General features: G+C 35.4%; 1 protein-coding gene across 8 annotated transcripts in view; it reads right to left on the minus strand.

Annotated features, from left to right (window-relative positions):
• The window catches only part of LOC140151174 (uncharacterized), a 124189-nt gene that overhangs the window by 13692 nt on the left and 88372 nt on the right, over nucleotides 1–22125 (minus strand). For 5 of the 8 annotated variants that reach the window (XM_072173428.1, XM_072173423.1, XM_072173425.1 and 2 more), the window contains 10 exons: nucleotides 21443–21708; nucleotides 20926–21052; nucleotides 15851–15904; nucleotides 10329–10973; nucleotides 7892–7945; nucleotides 7170–7435; nucleotides 6679–6799; nucleotides 4351–4631; nucleotides 4126–4246; nucleotides 3588–3716 (listed from right to left, as the gene is read on the minus strand). The exons of 1 other annotated variant lie outside the window; for it this stretch is intronic. In XM_072173428.1, the coding sequence (XP_072029529.1) occupies nucleotides 3588–3716; nucleotides 4126–4246; nucleotides 4351–4631; nucleotides 6679–6799; nucleotides 7170–7435; nucleotides 7892–7945; nucleotides 10329–10973; nucleotides 15851–15904; nucleotides 20926–21052; nucleotides 21443–21708 (2064 nt within the window). The remainder of the gene's footprint in view (nucleotides 1–3587; nucleotides 3717–4125; nucleotides 4247–4350; nucleotides 4632–6678; nucleotides 6800–7169; nucleotides 7436–7891; nucleotides 7946–10328; nucleotides 10974–15850; nucleotides 15905–20925; nucleotides 21053–21442; nucleotides 21709–22125) is intronic. 2 more of the 8 variants (XM_072173426.1, XM_072173427.1) reach the window with 2 other exon arrangements.

Consider the following 22125-nt stretch of genomic DNA (forward strand, 5'->3'; position numbering starts at 1 on the left):
ACTAAGCATAGTAGATTTTTTAAATTTAAACTGTAACAATGCATTTTCTCGGTGTATATGAGGGTTTTTTTATATTGGGGTCAAAGGTCATTAAGGAGGTCAAAACGTCAAATTTGCAAAAAAAATGTTTAAAATTGGCCCAATCGAGCTCAAATTCAACAGGAACGATTCTTACGACATTCTAAACATGTAAAAAATATTTATGACCCAAAAGGTCAATGTTTACTTTGGGGTCAAAAGGTCAAAATATGGTTGCCAGATAGCTATTCGCTGTGTACCCAGATTCTATTGACTCTAGTTTCTTTTGTTTTGTGGCTCTTCGGTGTTCAGATATTCTGACCTTTAGTGCTCGTCGTTTGGTTTTGCCTATGTATTGCTCAGCACAACTGCAAGGTATAGAGTACACACATGGTGCACGATCCTTGGGCAGAGGATCTTTTGGGTGGCTTAGGATGTCTCTTAACTTAGCCGACCTAGAGTAGTATGTTTTGACCCCTGCACGGTTTAGAAACCGACAGATTTTGTCTGATAAATAAAATTAAAAAATGTTGGTATTTATACAGCGCCTTTAGATTATAAAGCACTTTACATTGATTCCGCTGTCGTTACCTGATAAGTATCGCCTTCAGACAATAAGTTGTTCATTTTCTCTTGGTACTTATCTTTGTCAATAACAACGGTAGACCGCCCCTTGTCTGCTGGAAGGACAATTATGGAATCATCATTCTTGAGTGAATTCAACGCTTCTCTCTTTCCGAGATATATTTGGTTGAGGAACCTTGGCCTTCTTGAGAACCCTGAGAACATCACTTCGCACTAAGTCAGCTTCACCTTCACATAAGTCTTTTAAGCCGTGTTCGGTCGCAGCTATTAACTCTTTGACCAGAATGTTCGTTGGAGTTTTTGAGAAATTCATGCCTTTGCTTAAGATAGCATTTTCAGATTCACTAAGTTCCCTACTACTTTCATTGCGAACTGTATTTTGAGGAAAGTCACTATTATTTAGCCACTCCCGCCTTAGGATGTTGACCGGCAGGTTTTCTTGTTTTAGACGAGCACATTTTTGAAGATGTTCTTGCCTAACACGTGAGTATGTTTTGTCGGGTGCTATCTTGACCACACGTGGTACACTTTTAAAGTCCATTTCATTCAAATTATCTTTGAGCCAATTGTACGATTGACTTATTTCTTTGGATATACGTTGCATTTGCTGGCGATTAATCATTAATCGTGGCTCTGACGAGAGATAGACGAGCTTGTAACATAATGTGTTTTGCTTCGTTAGACTTGAGACCTGTTGTAGGCATTAGACCTTTAGGAACAATATCATTGTCTCTGCATCTTCGTAGGAAGAGCAATTGATTGTGCAGTGTAGCATTCTTGCTTGTTTTTTCTGTAGATAAGGGGCAGTCTTCAGTAAAGGGCTCTTTTCAGAGCCACCAAAGATCTTTGAAATTAACAGATAGGCGAGATCTGTTTGTTCTCTGTTGACAAGGGGAAGTCGTCACTGAACGGCTCTTTTCAGAGCCATCAGTAGGCAAGGGGCGGCCTACATGTCTCATTCTTAGGTACTTTGTCCTGAAGAAGTCAGAGCTACTCCTGACGAAAGCTTGACAGTTCTAAACTTGTCCGACGGCGAACCCGCTAAAAACCACTAATTGTTATGAATTCCTGTCGTAAAAGTCTATCCCACAATATACTTCTTCTACATAGATTTGATAAAGCTGTTACTGCAGCCGATTAATGTTTTGTTAACATGTTGTACTTACCATGAAATTATGCAATGTGTATATATGAGCGCAAGAGAAGAAAAAACAATACACTTCTAGTAAGATAACTTAATTCAACTTTACACATACAGACATGGCATTTAGTATGGCATATTTTTCTTCCCATTTTCAAAAAATTGGTATATTGAAAGTGTATTTCAGCTGTGACGAATGCCAATTGCTGACGAAGTTTAGGAAATATCACCTCAAACCCAAATAATATTGATAATATTATCAATATACACGTTAAGGTCCTTGCCTTTGGTGCAAGAGGTCCCGGGTTCAATTCCCAGCAGGACCAAAAATATTATTATTATTATTATTATTAATTTCCGCTCATCTGGTAATGGCGGGCAGATGACCCATGACAAAAGACCTCGTTACAGTCGGTTATGATCAGGGTAACAAGTCCGATTATTGGCTACACTTGACTGTCCTGCAAAAATTCCCCGACCAGTTATCTACGGCGACCCCCTTCGTTCACCAGGTCACTTGTGCCTGGCCGAAGTTTCATCAGCGTTAGCTCCTAGATTTCAGCTGTTAATGCCTTGATATGCTCGACATAAAAATAAATAAAAAACAGAAAAATGTTGCATAAAGTCCGAAATTGTGTAAGCTCAAATTCGGCCTCCCTAAACCAGGTAAATTCACTACATTATGAGCACCATAATGTAAACTCGTGAAAGGCACATTTTCTATCAAACAATTATTTTACACCATCTCCCGACACGCCTCAATTAATATTTAGCCCGTGCGGTTTATGCAGATCCCTCCAGACCAGTCGTAGAATTTTGCGAAAAATATTCCATACTAAATGTCAAGTCTGTAGTATTATTTAAAAAAACATAGAAACATTTTTTTATGAAGCAAATCCTGTGATTAGAGATAGAATACTACCGGAAGTGTGTTGGATAGACGCATTGTAGACATATTAACATGATTAATAGGATCACATGTACATTCGTTCAAAATCATAAACCTAGAAATATCACTTCGGCTCTTACATTCCACAAGCATTGTATATACCGGGTGTCCCATAAAAAAATAATCTGTGTTAATGTTAACCAATATGATAATCTATGTATCCTCTTCTAGTACCAATGTAAATGTCACGTTCACAACTTGTGTCCTTAGTGCGCACTCTACGCATTCCTGAGCAAGTTGTTTAAGTGACACAATGCAACATGAGGTTCATTAACACCGTTACAGTCACTTGGCATTTGTCGGAGCGTTTGAGTAGACCCAGGAAAATGCAGTGTTTTATTTTGATGAACTTGTTTAGTTTTATGTCAAGAGTTCAGTTAGAAATGTACAATATTCTTAGAGTATGTAACACAGCAATTTCAACTCAACAAAACCCAAACAAAGTCTAAATGCAAAAGATTGTTATTAATTGTACTATGTTGATGACAGGAGAGTACAATGTGCAGAAAGGCCTTCACCAAAAACGTGTTCTTATGTAATGACCATTTTCCTATATTTAGAAGCTCTGATTTATTTTCAGTGCCCAATATTTAATTTTCAATATGTTTCTTTTCTACAATGAGTTCAACCATAAAATATATATAATATACATATATACTTGTGAGATATTTAATGAGGGCGAAACGTAGCAGAAATATCATACGAGGTTAATTAGCTTTCGAACATAATGTTCTTCTTCATTATGTTCGAAAGCTAATTAACCTCGTATGATATTTCTGCTACGTTTCGACCTCATTAAATCTCTCACAAGTATACATATATTCCGATGGGGAATTTGCGGACAACACGTGGACCAACCCAATTTCTTACAGCATTATACATAAAACACATTACCTGTTGTCACCGTAGTAGATGGTGTAGTCACAGTAGTTGTTGGTATTGTTACACTTGTTGTTGGTGTTGCTGTTGGCGTAGATGTGATCGTTGATGAAATTGTTGATGACGTCGAGGATGAGGTTGGTCCTGTTAATTGAAATGTAAAATTATATTTTATATAGGGAGCTGCATTCAAAGCCAATGGTGTGATTTTCGGGAAAAGGTGACCACAAAAACATATGTACAAGTTTTTGTACCGACAAAAAACACGCTATAACCAACGAGTGTTTGCATCAATGATCTCCCTCCCCTACTCAGTGCCGTTCCGGCAAAAATTGAGAATGAATTTACCGGGACAAATCGTCTAGAATTCTAAAATCTTTGAAGAAATAGAAATAAGAAGTTTTATTCTATGTTCAAATGGCTGTTCAGTAATTATTAACAGAAATATATTACCTAAACATAATTATTATAACAAACCAGCCGTTGGATGGCTGTACGCGCTACATCAAGTGGTCTCTTGTTAGTGGTATAATCAAAGTAGAAAAACATTTACCTTCTGAGCACCCCTTCAATGTGATGGTGATAGAACCAAATGGTCCCAAGCTTGTAAAACAAACATTCATGACGATTACTGATTGTACACTTGGTTCAAACACGTAAATAAGTTGACCATCCTGAAATGTGACGAATTGAAAAAGACAAAATTAATAAAGAGAAGGGGAGAATTGTAAACTAATTCGCAAGGTTTTAAACTTGCTAATTCAAATGTTATACTTACAGTAATTTGTCCAGACTGTGGATCCTGTGGGTCAATTGTTATCGATCTTTCATCTTCATAGATCTTCCAAGAAAGATAATATGACACCTCCAATACATCATCACTATCAATGGTGAAGGATTCTATCGTTACAGGATGTAGTAGATTTGTTTTCAAACAGACACCAAGCTCGGGGTCTGGTATCTCTGCGATTGATATTAATCCATCTTCGTCGACCCAATATCCGGTACTTGTTCTTTGGCTGCCAATAACATCACTTAAATCCTCATCGCACAGTTGAACTGTAAAATGACATAGTGAAATATTATGACTCCTACATTATATTTAAGCGTTACACTGCATGAATTTTCATAAATTTCTTAGACATTGCCGCTTTTACTCTGAAAATGCACATGGATTGGTTAAAATATATTCCGTGTGGTATCTTGATTTTGTTCATGCATAGGGGCCGCATGTGCATATAGAATGATTGGAATAAAAGATCCGTAACAACATCAGAAGACAGCTAGCTTTGGATGAAAACGGTGTGTCACACGTTGAACATTCGAAATTGGTTAACATTTTTTAGATATACAAGCATTGTTTGTTTGTAAATAAGCTATAAAATGATATCTTAATGGATAGCATTGCCCACAAAATATAGTTTTCCACAGCCATGTCACAATTATTTTTACACATCTTTGAATATGTGTGAAGACAGTCTTATTGAATGAATTATGGCTTAGAATTTTACACAATCGGCAGATGCATTTTCATAGTGCCTACGCCTATTGTAGTTGTATTTATGATAATATGGTGTGTTTAAGACAAAAATATTTTTGAACTTTTGTGCGCATTTAAATTAAAAATAATAATCACTTAGAAAAAAGTTTTAATAAAAAAGCCGGTAAATCGCAACAAAATAATATAAAAATTACTGGAGTAAACATTTACACATTACACAACAAACGAGCATAGTGAAAAACTACTGCAGGTTGAAAGGGGGTCATGAATATTCTTGAATATGAAGAATTAAGATATTTTGTGCGTGTGTCGGAGAAACCCACTGTAAATTCCCATTCCAATTTGCAGCGAAAAGTATTTGTTTTCCATTTCAAGACATGGATTTAAAAAATTTTGGACCTGCTACAGGAAACAAACATGTTTTTTTTTTTGGCCTTATATATCTTGGAAAGATATTTTAATTGTACCCACAAAAATTCATATGATATGTTTTCGATTTCAAAATCAATTATATTTTTAATGCAGGTGGCCACATGTTTGTCCTCATAAATATCATTTCGCCATCCATATTAGTCTTTCAAAGCATGTTTCAGCCGTAATATTTCGCACATTCGTTTGAAATAAAATATAACATTTATATCCATTCTCAATCTCAATGAATATCATAAAGCATATTAATATGTCTAGCCCTATTGGGTTATTATTAATCACTTTAAGTGATTAAGTGATTTAAAAAAATCTAGAGTAAGTATGTAAAATATTTCGGTGCAATGTGATACCGCATTTGATACGATAGCCCAGAAAACAATAAACCACCGGCCAATTTAATGTAGTGAGATCCAGATTTGAAAGTTGCACTTGCAACAATACAAAAACACTTATATATCATTACACAAATTTCCTTCGATTTTACTGCGAAATTTACTGCAAAATGCGCAGAAATAAATTATGCTTCCATCGCATTTTACAGATTTGTAATACAATCGCCCGATTTTGAAATATGGCCATTATTTAAGGGGGTGGGGGTAGTTACTTTTTTAAGATGTTTACATGAATCTACTTTGCTATTAATATCATGATATCACACCCACAGCTACGCAACGAAGATTTACTAGGGAGGATCCTTGAGGAAGTTATATCTTCTGTAAAAATGACATTTTTGGGTAAAAATTGTGGTAAAAAATCACATAAAAAGTATGTTATTCAACCTAAATATTTGAAGTCATATTGAAATGTTTCACTTAAACCCAGATCAAGAATTATTTAGCGTTTTAAGATCTACATCTTTGCCAAATTTGGTATGTTTCCTATAAAAAATATGTAGGATTCCTTCAATATTGCACAGTACAGCTGGACGATAGTGATAAAGCATCCATTTGTATGCCTTTCCGCTGTAAATTACACAATGCAGTTTTCGTCCATATTCAATAATATCGATGTCACTCCAAAACGAATCAAGCTATTTCCTTGAGAGTCACAGAATAGGTATAACACATGTATGCTATTGTATTGCGCTTATTAAAATTAGATACACATATTGACTATATAATTTTAATATTTTTTTCAAACACGGTATAGATCATTCTGGGACACCCTGTAACTTACCATTTCCGCAATACTTTACTTCAAGTACCACATCTTCCTCTCTATTAGGGTTATTTATGATCACACACGCCTTTAGGACATCTGAAACATCAATATCTCCGCTATTCGGCTTGTTATTCTCCTGTTAAAACAATAAATCACAAGTTATATTCTACAGGACAATTTAAATGTTTTTGTGTAGCTAGCTGGGTTTAGAAATATGAATATAAAAAAATAAGAAACAATTAAAAAATACGAGTAGGAATAATATACAAAATGTTACTTAATATCACTGTAGAATTGATGACGATATCGCACGTTTATTTGATAGATTTGGGTATTATATTTGGAAAGATAAAAAGTGTTTCTGCTTCGACAAAATTTTTGTTTTTGCAGGATACAATCATACAAATGTACTTGATCCCCTCTCTATCTTTTGCTTTCAAAATCTCTCACAATAAAATATGTGTCATAATAAGAAGACACTGTACAGTAGCAACAGAAGAACTTACCGCAACGATTGGAGTCATAAGTTCCTCATTAACTACAAGTTGCCAAATAAGTTCCAGATTAGGGTCATTCGATGATAGATATACCTCTGTCAATATGACAGGGCGATCAAATATGGCACACAAACTAATTTCATTGCCATATGAATTACTTGAAAATATAAGAGGGTATTTTGTTCCTGTGGTCACTTCTTTCCCATCAATCTCTATTAATACAATATGGTTGTCTTCCATATTTAGTTCACTACAAATCTTTGTAGTCGTTGAAACTGTGATTGCAGTTTCGGTAGTAAGTAATGATGTAGTTGACGAATGATTAGATGTCGTAGATACAGTATTTAAAGATGTGGTCGTTGAATGAGAGGGCGCAGATTCAATAGTGAAAGACGTGGCCGTCGAAGAACGTGAATTTTTTTCATTCCATTTATTTGTTGTCGTCATTGCATGCAACGTCGTATATGCAGTGTAAGATGTTGCGGTCGTTGTTGTAGTAAGGAATTAAATTGCAATAGTGTACAAACGGCATCAGTGTTCAAGTCATGAAATAAAAATAAAAAAGATACTGGCAATGTAAGAGATTCATTTTAGGTTAGAAGGAAGGTTTATTTCTAAAACTCATGATTTCCGCTTCAGTTCTTAAATAAGTATATCACACACAAACGAGCACATCATCAAACTTTGATACAGACATATTTGCCTTTTTTATTTTCAATATTTAATATTACCTGTGGTTGGTGTAGTCACTGTAGTGGTTGGTGTTGTTGCCGTCGTTGATTGAACTAAACAAATGACATGATCAAAGAAATTGTGATTAATTAAATCATCTCAAACTGAAAAAAATATATCACTTTTTGGTTAGATGTTATCACCGACGTTGTGGCCCGAAACGTTTGACCTTTAAGCTTGGTTGATGATTTAGGGTCATCCGAGATCAATTGCCAAGGAAGGTACTCGATGATCCGATCCCAACCATATGACATATTAATTCTAAGGCCCCTGTCATACTGCAGTTACTGTCCTTTTTCCTATACATAATACACAGTGCTCTTTCCCATTGACGCGTGACCTATACAAATAGCCTACGTTAAAAGAATGGAGATATGCCTAGTTAACGTCGCTGTGTGAAAAATAACCGGCCAATATTAAAAGTACTCTTCTAAAGTTCTAGAAAATATAGTTTTGTAACATGTCCTAAATTTTTAGCTAATTTAGATGCTTGGAAATATTCGTACTTTGGTGTTTTAGTTAATGTTATAGGTAATCATGGTAATAGTACATTGCCTAGTTAACGTCGCTGTGTTAAAAATAACCGGCCAATATTAAAAGTACTCTTCTAAAATTCTAGACAATATAGTTTTGTAACATGTCCTAAATTTTTAGCTAATATTATTTAGATGTTTGGAAATATTCGTACTTTGGTGTTTTAGGAATGATATGTAAACGACAGATAACACCAAAAAATATGAAGAAATTAATTCCAAACCGTGTTAAGTCTGCAAACCACCATGTTTCTCATTTTCAAGAACGCTGGTTAACAATAAGCAGAGTTTTGTCTCATTTCGTGAACAAAAGCCCACACAGAATTGTTCTCTAGCGCTCGCTTTATAATCGTTCACCCAACTGAAACTATAATCCCAGCCATTGCTCCATTGTACGTGTAAAAGCAGAAACATATGATGTGTGTATTTAACCAGAGAAGATATGATTTAATCAGTTGAGCTGCTTTCAATGAGTGTTATCTTGGTTTAATAGCTTTTAATGGGGTTTAAGTCCTGCAAAGGTCGAATTGAATTCTACTGTAGACATGACTGCATCATGTTCCGGTTGAGGGACGGTTGTTCAACTCGTACCCACACTGTTCTTTGACTCCCCGTTCAAACCAACGGGGCTCAAGGTCCAAAATGACAATGTCGTCAATGTCAGAAATGTGACCAGCCATGTAAGAGATTCATCTTAGTTTCGAAAAATGGTTTATTTCTAAAACTCATGATTTCTGCTTGTGTTATTAAGTATACCAAACGTAAAGGAGCACATCATCAAACACTGATACAGACATTTGCCTTTTTTAATTTGTCATAAGTGAAAAGTAACAAAAATGTTACTTAACGCGATCAAACTATATTAGAGAATACTGGATAGGAATATTTGATTTTACTGTCCTCTACAATGTGATAGACGACAAGGAGGTCCAATATTTTGAGTAGTGGATGCCCGCGCATAAAAATATTGGACCTGCCTGAAATCTGTCATCACGTATTTTGTTGCGCGTACTGCTAGCGCGTGCGAACATTCCGCGCTAGTCTACGCATACACCGCGATATATACGCGCACCTCAACAAGCGTGTTACGCGTTATGAACACTCATGACGGCGTGGGGTCGTCTACGGCCTGATAGACGGCACCCGAAATCATTCGATTGTCCAATCAGATTATGTGTCTACGAACTAGACCACTCCCACTGACTAAGAATAAATAAGACATTACCAGTTGTCACCGTATTAGATGGTGTAGTCACAGTAGTGGTTGGTGTTGTTACACTTGTTGGTGTTGCTGTTGGCGTAGTCGTATATTCAGAAGGTGTAACCGTCGTTGTAGATGAGGTCGTAGAGTAGTTGAAGTGAAAACAGATTCAGTAGGTGTAGTCACGGTTGTAGGTGAGGTCGTAGATTCAGTAGTTGATGGTGTAACAGTCGATGTAGATGAGGTCGTAGATTCAGTAGTTGGTGTAGTCATCGTTGTAGTTGATCCAGTAGTTGATGTCGTAGTCATGGTTGTAGATGAGGTAGGTGATGTAGACGTAGATGCGGTCGTTGTTGGTGCTGTAAATTTACTGTCCTCTACCGTGTGATAGATGACGACAGGCAGGTCCAATATTTTGAGTAGTGGATGCCGGCGTATATTCTAATTGTTAGTCACTTCAATATTATTTTAATAACTAAACTAAGTTACCGTCGTAAAATCTCCTCTTATTATAAATTGAACGACATACACCGTTATACATACGCGCACGTGTACAAGCGTGTAACAAGTTATGAACACTCATGATGGCGTGGGGTCGTCTACGGCTTGATAGACGGCACCCGAAAGCATTCGATTGTCCAATCAGAATATGTGTCTACGAACTAGACCACTCCCACTGAATAAGAATAAATAACACATTACCTGTTGTCACCGTAGTAGATGGTGTAGTCACAGTAGGGGTTGGTGTTGTTACACTCGTTGGTGTTGCTGTTGGCGTAGTCGTATATTCAGAATGTGTAACCATCGTTGTAGATGAGGTCGTAGATTCAGTAGTTGAAGGTGAAGTCACGGTTGTAGGTGAGGTCGTAGATTCAGTAGTTAATGGTGTAGTCACGGTTGTAGATGAGGTCGTAGATTGAGTAGTTGAAGGTGAAGTCACGGTTGTAGGTGAGGTCGTAGATTCCGTAGTTGAAGGTGAAGTCACGGTTGTAGGTGAAGTCGTAGATTCAGTAGTTGATGGTGAAGTCACGGTTGTAGGTGAGGTCGTAGATTCAGTAGTTGTCGGTGAAGTCACGGTTGTAGGCGAGGTCGTAGATTCCGTAGTTGAAGGTGAAGTCACGGTTGTAGGTGAAGTCGTAGATTCAGTAGTTGATGGTGAAGTCACGGTTGTAGGTGAGGTGGTAGATTCCGTAGTTGAAGGTGACGTCACGGTTGTAGATGAGGTCGTAGTTTCAGTAGTTGAAGGTGTAGTCACGGTTGTAGGTGAGGTCGTAGATTCAGTAGTTGATTGTGTAGTCGTGGTTGTAGGTGATGAAGACGTAGATAACGTTGCGGTCGTTGTTGGTGCTGTAAATTGAAATTTTAATATTGTTATAAGCGTTGATAATAATTGATAAACTCTATACGTGCAAATATCCGTTTAGTACATCCTTAAAACGCTTGAAATGTGTACGTTTTTCAATCTCAGCACGAAAAATCTAAGAAGATACATTAACTGAATGAGAGAATGTTACATCCTCAAGCAATAAATCAGAATCAGAATATTTTATTGACATCACCAAACATACAGGTACATTCAAACATAGATTAGTGTATATCACATAGTTAAACTACAAGATCTAATTCCACAGGATAAACAGGTACATATTAATGACATTATCTATTGATAATAAGGTAGTGGAAATATACTTGAAATTAAGTAAACTATATTAATTGGCAGGAATTATATATCAAATGAAATACACGATTCAACAGCAGGTTTAACAAACTTGATGACAGTCATAATATGTTGCTCCCATTTAATGTAGGAACATTTCATCATGAGACAAATTATCAACATTGCTAGTTTCCATTAAAGTCAGAGAGTAGTTTTAAAACGTTGATCAGAATAGCAAGGACATATCATCAGAAAATGGAATTCACCCTTAACAGCATTTAGGTTACATAATTTACAACGTTTGTCATGAGGTTCAATTGTTGGTGTAAAATGACGACCCCTTTTCAATCATTAGGGAATGAGGGTAGATTCTTAACGTGCCCTTAATAAACGATGAAACATAACTGCATAGTTCACGGAATGAATGATTTTTTTAATTTAGTTTCAAAATTTATTATGTTATTTAAACATTAATTGCTATAAGCAGGCTTAAGATTAGACATAATGATTTCATTAAAACTACATGATTTACCTCCTGCTGCACTATTAGTCGTTTTTCTGTTTACGCCTAAAATTGTACAGATCAGAACTTGTGATGTTTCACTAGAATGCATATCGCATAATTGTGAGCAAGTTGGAATGATATAGGGTTTTGAATAGATGATGCCCAAACTTTACAATTGTGTTTCCAAATAGTTTGAATAAAAGAAATAATTTAATGTTACATTTGTAAGATGAACTGAATAAATTCTCTCTAATTTTGAAATAAGCTTTGGAAGCTTTCTCAATGTTTGAGCAAGGAAACATTTCATTCGACAAGACACTTGTTCTATATAGATTTGATAATATTGTTATTGTAGCCAATAAATCTCTTTTTAACATCTTGCACTTACCATGAATTGATGCATTGGAGCAAGAGAAGAAAAAAACAATACACTTCTAGTAAGATAACTTAATTAAACATTACACACACATATTATCATTTAAAAAACATAGAAATAATTTATATATTTATGAAGCAAATCCTGTGAATAGAGATAGAATACTACCGGAAGTGTGTTGAATAGACGAAGTGTAGACGTATTAATAGGATTACATTCAATTAAAATCATAAACCTAGAAATATCACTTAGGAACTTACATTCCACAAGCAATATATATACCGGGTGTCCCATAAAAAAGTAACATGTATATTTTTGAAAGTAATCTATGTTAAAGTTAACCAACATCAATGTCCTTTTCTTGATACAATCTTAGAGTATGTAACACAGCAATTTCAACTGAAACAAAACCTAAACAAAGCCTAAATGCAAAAGATTGTTATTAATTTCACTATGTTGATGACAGTAGAGGACAACGTGCTGAAACGCCTTCACGAAAAAAGTGTTCTTCTCTAATGTCCATTTTCCTATATCTATTACCACCAAGAGTCACAAGCTCTGATTTTTGTGTCAGTTCCTGCAGAACTGACACCTTTAGTACAGGTTTGACGATCACGTGACAAATCGAATCTGTGACGTCAATATTAATATCGATATCACTTTAAGGCTGTTCTAGTTCAATTACTTACCCATTGGCATTTTGGCTGTTCCATTTAATTTACATACTCAACATTTCCCTGTGCACTTAGTCCATGAATTGATCCTGATTTGCAATGTCGTATAGAGTTATATTTTTGTACACAACAGGGATGTTACTATTGTTTTAACTAAATGAAGCATACTTTTGCTTTTATCTTTCTTTGTCCTGTATTAATTATAAATTAGGTGATTTAATTAATATAATTCTTTGTTTCAGCGACCCAGGGGTAAACAGACAAACAAAAACATAGGTCAAAATCCTTCAATTTCTGTGAAAATTGAACAAAAAGTACCCAAATCCCTACATTTTATATCTCCCTGTGTTATAGACAAATTGTATACGTCACATTTAAAATCATTTATAATGACTTATAAATTGCCTTATGCTATAATGGGCCGTCTTATACATTTGTATTGTGTGAACTTTGTTTTTAAATGCCTTTGGCTTCCAGGTTACTTTCTCGGAGCTGGTGAGGTGTATCTGGGTGTAACTTGGTAGGGGTGTGGTAAGTGGCTGCCCTAAGACTTGATGCATTTTTGGCGCAAAATATGCAAATTAAGTAGCTAATTTGCATATTTACCTTAAAAATTTGTTGTTTTTTTGCCATTTCGAAGAACTGGTGAGGCGTATATGGATATAACTTGATGAGGTTGTGGTAAGCGGCAGTTTCACGGAGCTGGTGAGGTGTATTGGGGTATAACTTGGTAGGGTGGTGGTAAGTGGCTGCCCTAAGACTTGATGCAATTTTTAGCTAGGTAGCTAAATTGCATATTTAACTTAAAAATTGTTTTTGGGTGTGTTTTTTGTTTTGTTTTTTTGCCATTTCGAAGAACTGGTGAGGCGTATAGGGATGTAACTTGATGAGGTTGTGGTAAGCGGCAGTCGTTAGATCCGATGCAATTTTTGTCGCAAGATATGCACATTGGTCACCACATTTGCCTATTTTTTTTATTTGTCGCATTGCTTTTGGCCATTTTTCGGAACCATCTTTAACATTACATTCAAATAATGATTACATTGTAAATTGAACTGACACCAATTTTTTCAGGAATATCTTGTTTTTTCAGGGAACAGTATTGAATTTTTCAATGTTTCTTTTCTGCAATAACTTCACCCATGAAAAAAAATAAGAGAAAAATAAAAATAAAGAAAAAAATATCAAAACAAATGTGTGCGTGTGTTGAACTTTTCTGTGCGATATTTTGATGGTTAGCCACTCTTGACACCCTTGAAGCTTAGCACACAATAATTACAAAAAGGATAAAACAATAATACCTGAAACACAAAAATGTTACTCATTTGCTGCAGAACAAAACAGGACCATGCTACACTTTGTTTACAAGAACTACATTGGCTTCAGATCAGAGAGAGGATCATTTTAAAGATTATGATGACTATTTTAAAGTGCCTTAAAGGGGGGTACTATACCCCTGGACAATTTTATGCCTATTTTGCATTTTTCTCAAAAATTATAGCGCATTGGTGACAAGTAATATATGTATATTATAGGGGCATGGACTACAACTACTGCACTGAAATATTGGTGTTCCGTCATTTTTAACTGTAACTCCACAACTGTTGTCTGTGCTGAAATAAAAAAATTTCCAGTGCAGTAGTTGTAGTGCTTACCCCTATAATATACATAACATTACTTGTCACCAATGCGCTATAATTTTTGAAAAAATGCAAAAATAGGCATAAAATTGGCCAGGGGTGTAGTACCCTTTAATGGATCAGACCGCTCTTATATGACTGATCTGCTCTCTCTATATTGTCCAGCCTCAGATCTGCCTTCGGTACAACTCATCTTGCCATCTTCAAGAGACTTTTGAAGACCCGTTTGTTTGACAATATGTTGTAAATATTTTTGAGTGATCCTGCGTGATCAAACTATAATTAAATAATACCTCTACCATGTAATAGACGACAGGCAGGTCCAATATTTTTAGTAGATAAATATATTAGACCTGCCTGGACTTGAATAAAATTAGGGAAAGGGGGTCAATTGCATAAACATTTAGAAGAAAGGGTCACCATTTTTGGGGGGGGTGTTTGTTTGTTTGTTTTTGGGGGTTTTGCCAAATTTTGAAATTTTGAAATAAGAACAGTTTAAAGCGTCTGCATCATTTTGTCGCATTTTGATGACAACATTCTGGAAAAAACGGAGGTCATTGGGTATTACTTTAAAAACAGGGGTCAATGGGTGTATTCGACTTTAGAAAAGAAGCATTGTCGTGCTGAATGAGGTATTAAAATACCTAGAACAACATTTTCCGTCTAGCGACCATTTTATTTTTAAATTTATTTTTATTTTTTTAAGAGCTTGATCACGGTTGTTTGATGTATATAGAATTGGCTACATTATTAACTAAATGCAAACGAAAGATGGCGCTATTTATCCTAAATCATATTTCTTTATTTGCAATTGGTAGGTGATTAATACTGCCATTAAAATAACTGGAATAGGTAAAACAAGTTTTATAAACATGTTTTATCAAACAAACAAAAAAAGGAATTATTTTGTAATAAAAGCTTGAAAGAGTAATTTCCAGTTATTAAATAGCGCCACCATTTTGTCATTAATAGATCAATTTTATATTCGAAAAAGCTTTAAAAATGCTATAAAAGTGAAAAACATTAGCATGATTTCACATTTAGCTGTTTAAGCCTAAACATTGGTTGTACATGATGTTTTGTTTGAAACACTAATAAATGATCCCATCAAACAACCGTGTGATTTTACTGTATGTATCAAGCGTGATGTCACATTCATATAATCGTTCTTTTGTTAAATTTGTAAGCTTTGAAAATATTATGCCTTGAAATATAGCAATGTTTCCCAACATTTGGCGATTGTATTTCATCAAATTTTAACCAGAAAATAAATGTAACATTCATTGAAATGTTATTTCCTTTGACGCTGTTTAGACTCGTCTCGCGCTCAATCACGCAATTAGCTAATGAACTATATAGTATTTAATATTACCTGTGCTTGGTGTAGTCACTGAAGTGGTTGGTGTTGTTGACTCCGTAGATTGAACTAAACAAATAACATATCAACAAAGAGATTGTGGTTAATTAAATCGTCTCAACCTGAACAAAAATCACTTTTTAATAGATATTATCACCGAAGTTGGGGCTAAAACCTCGTCTATGCTGGGACATGCGATTCTAGGCTTATAATTATGTTTAATCATTTTGCTTTAGCCTTGTCTAATCAGGACCCAAGCGTGTCTCCTCACGAAGCAAAGGTTCGAACACACATACACACAACTACGCACTTTTAAGTGTATTTAAAGTGCACTTAAAATGCATTAAAATGCAAGAAAATCATCCCAGACCAGACAGCAACACTACGTTGGCCCAACGTTGGTCCAACGTGAGCGAACTGACCTTTCTGCGTTGGGCCAATGTTGCTTTTCGACGTTGGCCTAACGTGATTTTTGGATAGGCGCCCAACTTCCATAACGTTGGGCCAACGTCGATCCAACATTGACCCAACCATAATACAGATGTAATTTGTGACATTGGGCCGACATCGAATCTTTGATGTTGGGCCAACGTTATTAATCCATCCATTGACCAACGTTGATCCAACCATTAGCCAAAGTTGATCCAACCTTTGGCAAACAGGCCCAGTGAGACAAAAATCATGAAAGCGAGCGAAAAGAATTGAACGTAAGTCGAGAAATAGACACCAGAATCAAACAATTTAAAATGTAGCGCATAGCTTATTTTATTGTAGATCATTTTTATTTGATTCGTTTGACTGGTTGACGCGCATTAATGCAGTTCATTCCAAGTTTGATCAACAGGCGCATTTTTCATACTCGCTCCCAGTTCCTAAAGTTTGTGTATCTCATTATTCATGCTTTCATGAAGGTGAATAACAGTTTGCAATTGCAATTGGAAGATTTCCAACTTTAATTCTTTAGGTTGTGCAAATATGTTATATCTTAAGTTTCCAAAGAACGTTTGCCAAGAATGACAATGATCAAGTGCTTACAACTTTACGTGTGATTTTCGATACCATGCAACATTAATGTTAAAGTTTTAAAAGATTTAAACTTTGCATTACAATTTCTTGAAAATATTTCAAACACATTAATGTGTGTGAGAATTTTTTTAAGCCAGCTGGAATTCTGTATGCAATAATTCTTTATGTAACATTTATATCAGCATTAACGATAAAGATATTTACAAGTACCGAGCATCATCTTACATACAAGCTTTCATTTTCAATATCGTGCAGGTTTTTCTAATTTGAACAAAACCTAACTCTATGCTTTGCAAGAAACATATTGTTTAAAAAAGAACGAAAAGGATTCCACCGAAAAAAATTAAATCCATTGACAATTAACCACCAGTGCGCATTGTGTTGAATTATCTCTTTCAAACTTGGAATGAAGTGAATTGACGCATGCGTTATATAATCGCTCATTTCTTCGCAACCAGTCAACCGATTCCAGTAAAATTAGTGTCTAAGTTGCAGAATAAGATGGGCTACACGCTGATTTTTTAGATTTTTACCTAGCTGGGGGGTTTTCAACCCCCCGAGCTAGGTACTGTTTTGCTATCCGATCTTTCTTCTTTCCTTCTTCTTCTTTCTGGCAATAAATTTCAAAATGCTTCTCCTCCTACATGTTACACCCTACAATTACGTAACTTGCACATATGTATTGGCTATATCCAGCGCCCATAGGGTCTAAACAGAATTGGGGTCATTAAGGGGGAATTTCCTGTATTTAACCAAATACCTCCAAAATGCTTCTTCTGCCACATATTATATACAGGGTGTATCAAAATGATTGGTACCGGGCTATGTGTCATTTTCAAAAATATATCAAAAATATAAAATTGCTTATTAATATAGTTTTTGTACTATAAATAGAAAGGGGCATATGTTAACTTATTGATCTAATAATCTGAAGTTGATAGGTTGATGCATCTGGGAGCTATCGTCATTGAAACGAAGATCGACGTAATCATGGTTTTACTTACACAGCACAAGATGATTAGGTTAACTGCTTGAACCATTTATTGTATACATGCTCTTCAATATCTCACCTCAGTCTACATAATATAAAATTGCTTTACACATGCTTTTAGAAAGATAGTTCCTGAAGTCCATGCCTTACGACTCTGGGAGTGTGAGGTGAAGCCCTATTTTGAAAGAACTTAACACCAGGGATGGATCCATTCTGTAACTGCCCATATCAAATTCTGACGCATTGCAAGTTATAGCATGTTTGCATGGGATACGCCTTGCTCTTGGAAACTGTCTTCTAAATCTTCTCTGCATTTCTCAATAGCTTTGTGTCAACCAGTGATTCTTATCTATGAATACACACTGAAGTGTGGAATATTGTAGAGCCATTCCAATAACTTTTACCAGGTCTAAACTAGCCTACAATGTGTGTACAGTCTATCGCCATTCTGCCACACTATCTAGTAATCTCAATACAACAATTTAAATTACCGCCCTGGAACTTCTTTCACCCCAACTAAATTATTCAAGTCAATAATATTACTAAAAACTAATAAATATTGATTAAAACATTTATATATATTATGAATGAAGAAATAGGTAAGGAAAATATTAAACATTTCTATGATTTTCAACATATCATTCTCACAAGGTATTTGCAGTAAAATAGAGCTTTGAAAATGGTGCGCTACTGATCCAGCGTTACGATGAAAAGTGTAAAAACACCTACTTTCTTTAGAATCATGTAACTTCTGAACAGAATGTGCTATCTTTATTATCTAAAATTTTTAGAGAAGATAAAACTACTATAATTATAAATATTTAAACAATTAACCCCACAACCGCCACAAAAAATAGTAAAAAAAAATCGACAAAAACGAGAAGTCTTCGGTACCAATCATTTTGATACACCCTGTAGTACAATGATGTCATTTGCATATATGCATCGGCTATACCCCACGCCTAGAACTTGCATACAGAATTGGGGTCAAAAGTCATTAAAGGGGCAAAATCTTACAATTGCATTATCTGGACATCTGTAAGGGGTATGGGGCTCAAACTCGGTGACAACAAATCTCATGACCAGGGGAACAATTTGCACGGGTCAGGTCAAAGGTCATGCAGAGGTCAAATTTTAGAAATGAATTTCCTGGACATCTGTAAGGGGTACGGGGCTCAGACTTGGTGACAACTTAATGATCAGGGGGACATTTTGGAACACTTTGCAGGAGTCAGGTCAAAGGTTATCTGGGGTCAAATTTTATAATTTCATTTTCTGGATATCTGTAAGGGTCCAAACTTTGTGACAACATATCTCATGATCAGGGGAACATTTTGCAGGGGTCAGGTCAAAGGTCATGCAGAGGTCAAATATTATAAATGTATTTTCTGGATATCTGTAAGGAATACGGGACTCAAACTCGGTGACAACAAACCTCATGACCAGGGGAACATTTTTGGAACATTTTGCAGGGGTCAGATACCTCCACAACACCAACACGCCCCAGCTAGGTTTGTGGTCTATGACCACCATTTGCCACTAGTTGGATTTTGATTTCTATTTCTCGACTTACGTCCAAATTCATTCGCACGGTAATTTTTCTGGGACACCCTGTATACTGTGCATACTTTAAGTCTTCGAACCAGGGACCTGATGCTCTACCAATTGAGCTAATGTGGATTATAGAGTTGAGCAAGTGTTTTAAGGGTAGACGAGGTATTGTTGGTCGAAGCAACCTAAAAAATCGATTTTCATTATCTAGATCAATATATTATTGAAAATTAACACCTTGATGTTTTGCAAAAGTTCATTCTACAAATCGTATTCTTTGCAAACTTGCTTAATTTATTGTTGTTAATGAGTTATGTACGTTTTACAAAAGTGTTGTTGTTTCAGCCCTCTTTACAACGTAACTCAAGAACCGCAGCACCTATAAAAGTATATCTGTGATATTTTAATTCTTCTATACGCTCGCTATGAATTGAGCAATGCAGTTTTTGCCAAAGTTCACTACCATTCGTAAGATGCTGTGAACTACCAAGTCACAACAGTTTAAAATAATTAATAACCTTAAGTTAATATAAGCTGAATTTTGATGACTAAACCTGCCAAAGTGCATCTTTTTAAGGATATTTCAAATTTACTGTAAATATTGATAACATTTAATGTCGATTAAAAAAAAAAAGTAATATAAAAATATAATTCTTATTGATGATTCAATTCCAATTATTTTTATCATTATAATTATTATTATTATTATAATTATTATTATTATTATTATTAGTAGTAGTAGTAGTAGTAGTGTTATTATTATTATCATCATAATTATTATTAGTGGTATTATTATTATCAATATTATTATCATTATTATTAGTGTTATTATTATTATTATTATTATTATTATTATTATTATTGTAATGATTATTTAATTTATTATAAGTTTATCTAGTGGGGCTTTTATAATCTTTATTCAGTATCCCTCTTTAATACGCCTAGTAAATAAAGGTTTGTGCGACGATATTGACCCAACGTCCGTGTAACAACCGTCATTTTACGACATTCTGGCTACGTTGGTGCAACGTTGGCATACCAACTATCATTTTAAGGTTAGCACAACAACGTTGGCCCAACCTCGGCGTACCGACCGTCATTTTAAGGTTGGCTGGCTAAGATGGCTAGACGTTTGCATACCGACCATCATTAAGGTTGACACAACAACGTTGGTCCAACGTTGGCATGCCGACCGTCATTTTAAGGTTGGCTGGCTACGTCGGCTTGACGTTGGCATGCCGACCATAACATAAGGCTGCCATAACAACGTTGGCCTGATGTTCCCATACCAACCATGATTTAATGTTGGCATGTAAACAACGTTGTTCCAACGTTGTTGGCTTGGCGGCGGCTTACCGACTGCGACCATGCCGACCATTGCCAACGTTGTCTTGCAATCCGAATGCGTTCATCGGGGAGAAAAGGCGACATGTAAAAAGGCTGTGGTACAAAATATTAGCTATACAATAGCAGAATAGTTCATTATATGCTTAACTTTTCAATAATAATTAACTAAACTTACCACTTCCGCAATACTTTATGATAACTACCAAATCTTTCTCTCTCTCAGGTTTATCAACGATCACACACGCCTTTTGGACATTTGAAACTGAAACATCAACATTTCCGCTATTTGACTCGCTGCTCGACTGTTAAAAATAAACACAGCCATTGTCACAACAAGTTATTTTCTACAGGACAATTTAAAGGTTTATGTGTACCTAGTTGTTATTTAGAAATATTAATATGTATTATGAAAATTTAAAAAAAATTGAAGAAAAATATGAGGTGGATAAATATGCAAAATGTTACTAAATATCACTGTGGAAATAATAAAGATATCGCATGTTTATTTGATAGATTTAGATACTATGTTGAAAAGATATAAACAGTGTTTGTGCATAGACAAATATTTTGGCTTTAGCTGGATATAAAATCTTTATCTCTCTAGCTCTCTTTCTGAATCTGTCACTTCAAATTGCATGTGTCATAATAAGAAGGCACTGTACAGTAGCCATGGTAGCAAAATAATAACTTACCGTAACGATTCGATCCATTTCCTCATTAACAATAAGTTGCCAAATAAGCACCTGTTCAGTGTCATCCCATGATATATACACTTCTGTCAATTCGACAAGGCGTTCAAATATGGCACACAACTTAATTTCGTTGCCATATGAATTATTTGGAAATGTAAGATGGTAACCTGTTTCTTCTCCTTCTGTCACATCTTCCTCATCAATCGTTTTTGTTGTCATAAGGTTGTTTTCCATTAGATCAGTACAATACTTTGTAGTCGTTGAAACTGTGATTGCAGCAGTTTCAGTAGTAAGTAGTGATGTAGTTGACAAATGATGTGATGTCGTAGATACAGTATTTAAAGATTTGGTCGTTGAATATCAGAGCGTAGATTCAATAGTGGAAGACGTGGCCGACGAAGGACGTGATATTTTGTTGAATTCCGTTTATTTGTTGTAGTCATTGCATGCGACGTCGTATATGCAGTGGAAATTGTTGCGGTCGTTGTTGTAGTAAGGAATTAAATTGCAATAGTGTTCAAACGGCACCAGTGTTCAAGTCATGAAATAAAAATAAAAAAGATACTGGCAATGTAAGAGATTCATCTTAGGTTAGAAAGATGCTTTATTTCTAAAACTCGTGATTTCCGCTTAAGTTCTTAAATAAGTATATCACACACAAACGTATCTACAATCAAACACTG

Source organism: Amphiura filiformis, chromosome 4 (genome assembly GCF_039555335.1).
Source record: "Amphiura filiformis chromosome 4, Afil_fr2py, whole genome shotgun sequence".
NCBI lineage: Eukaryota > Metazoa > Echinodermata > Ophiuroidea > Amphilepidida > Amphiuridae > Amphiura > Amphiura filiformis.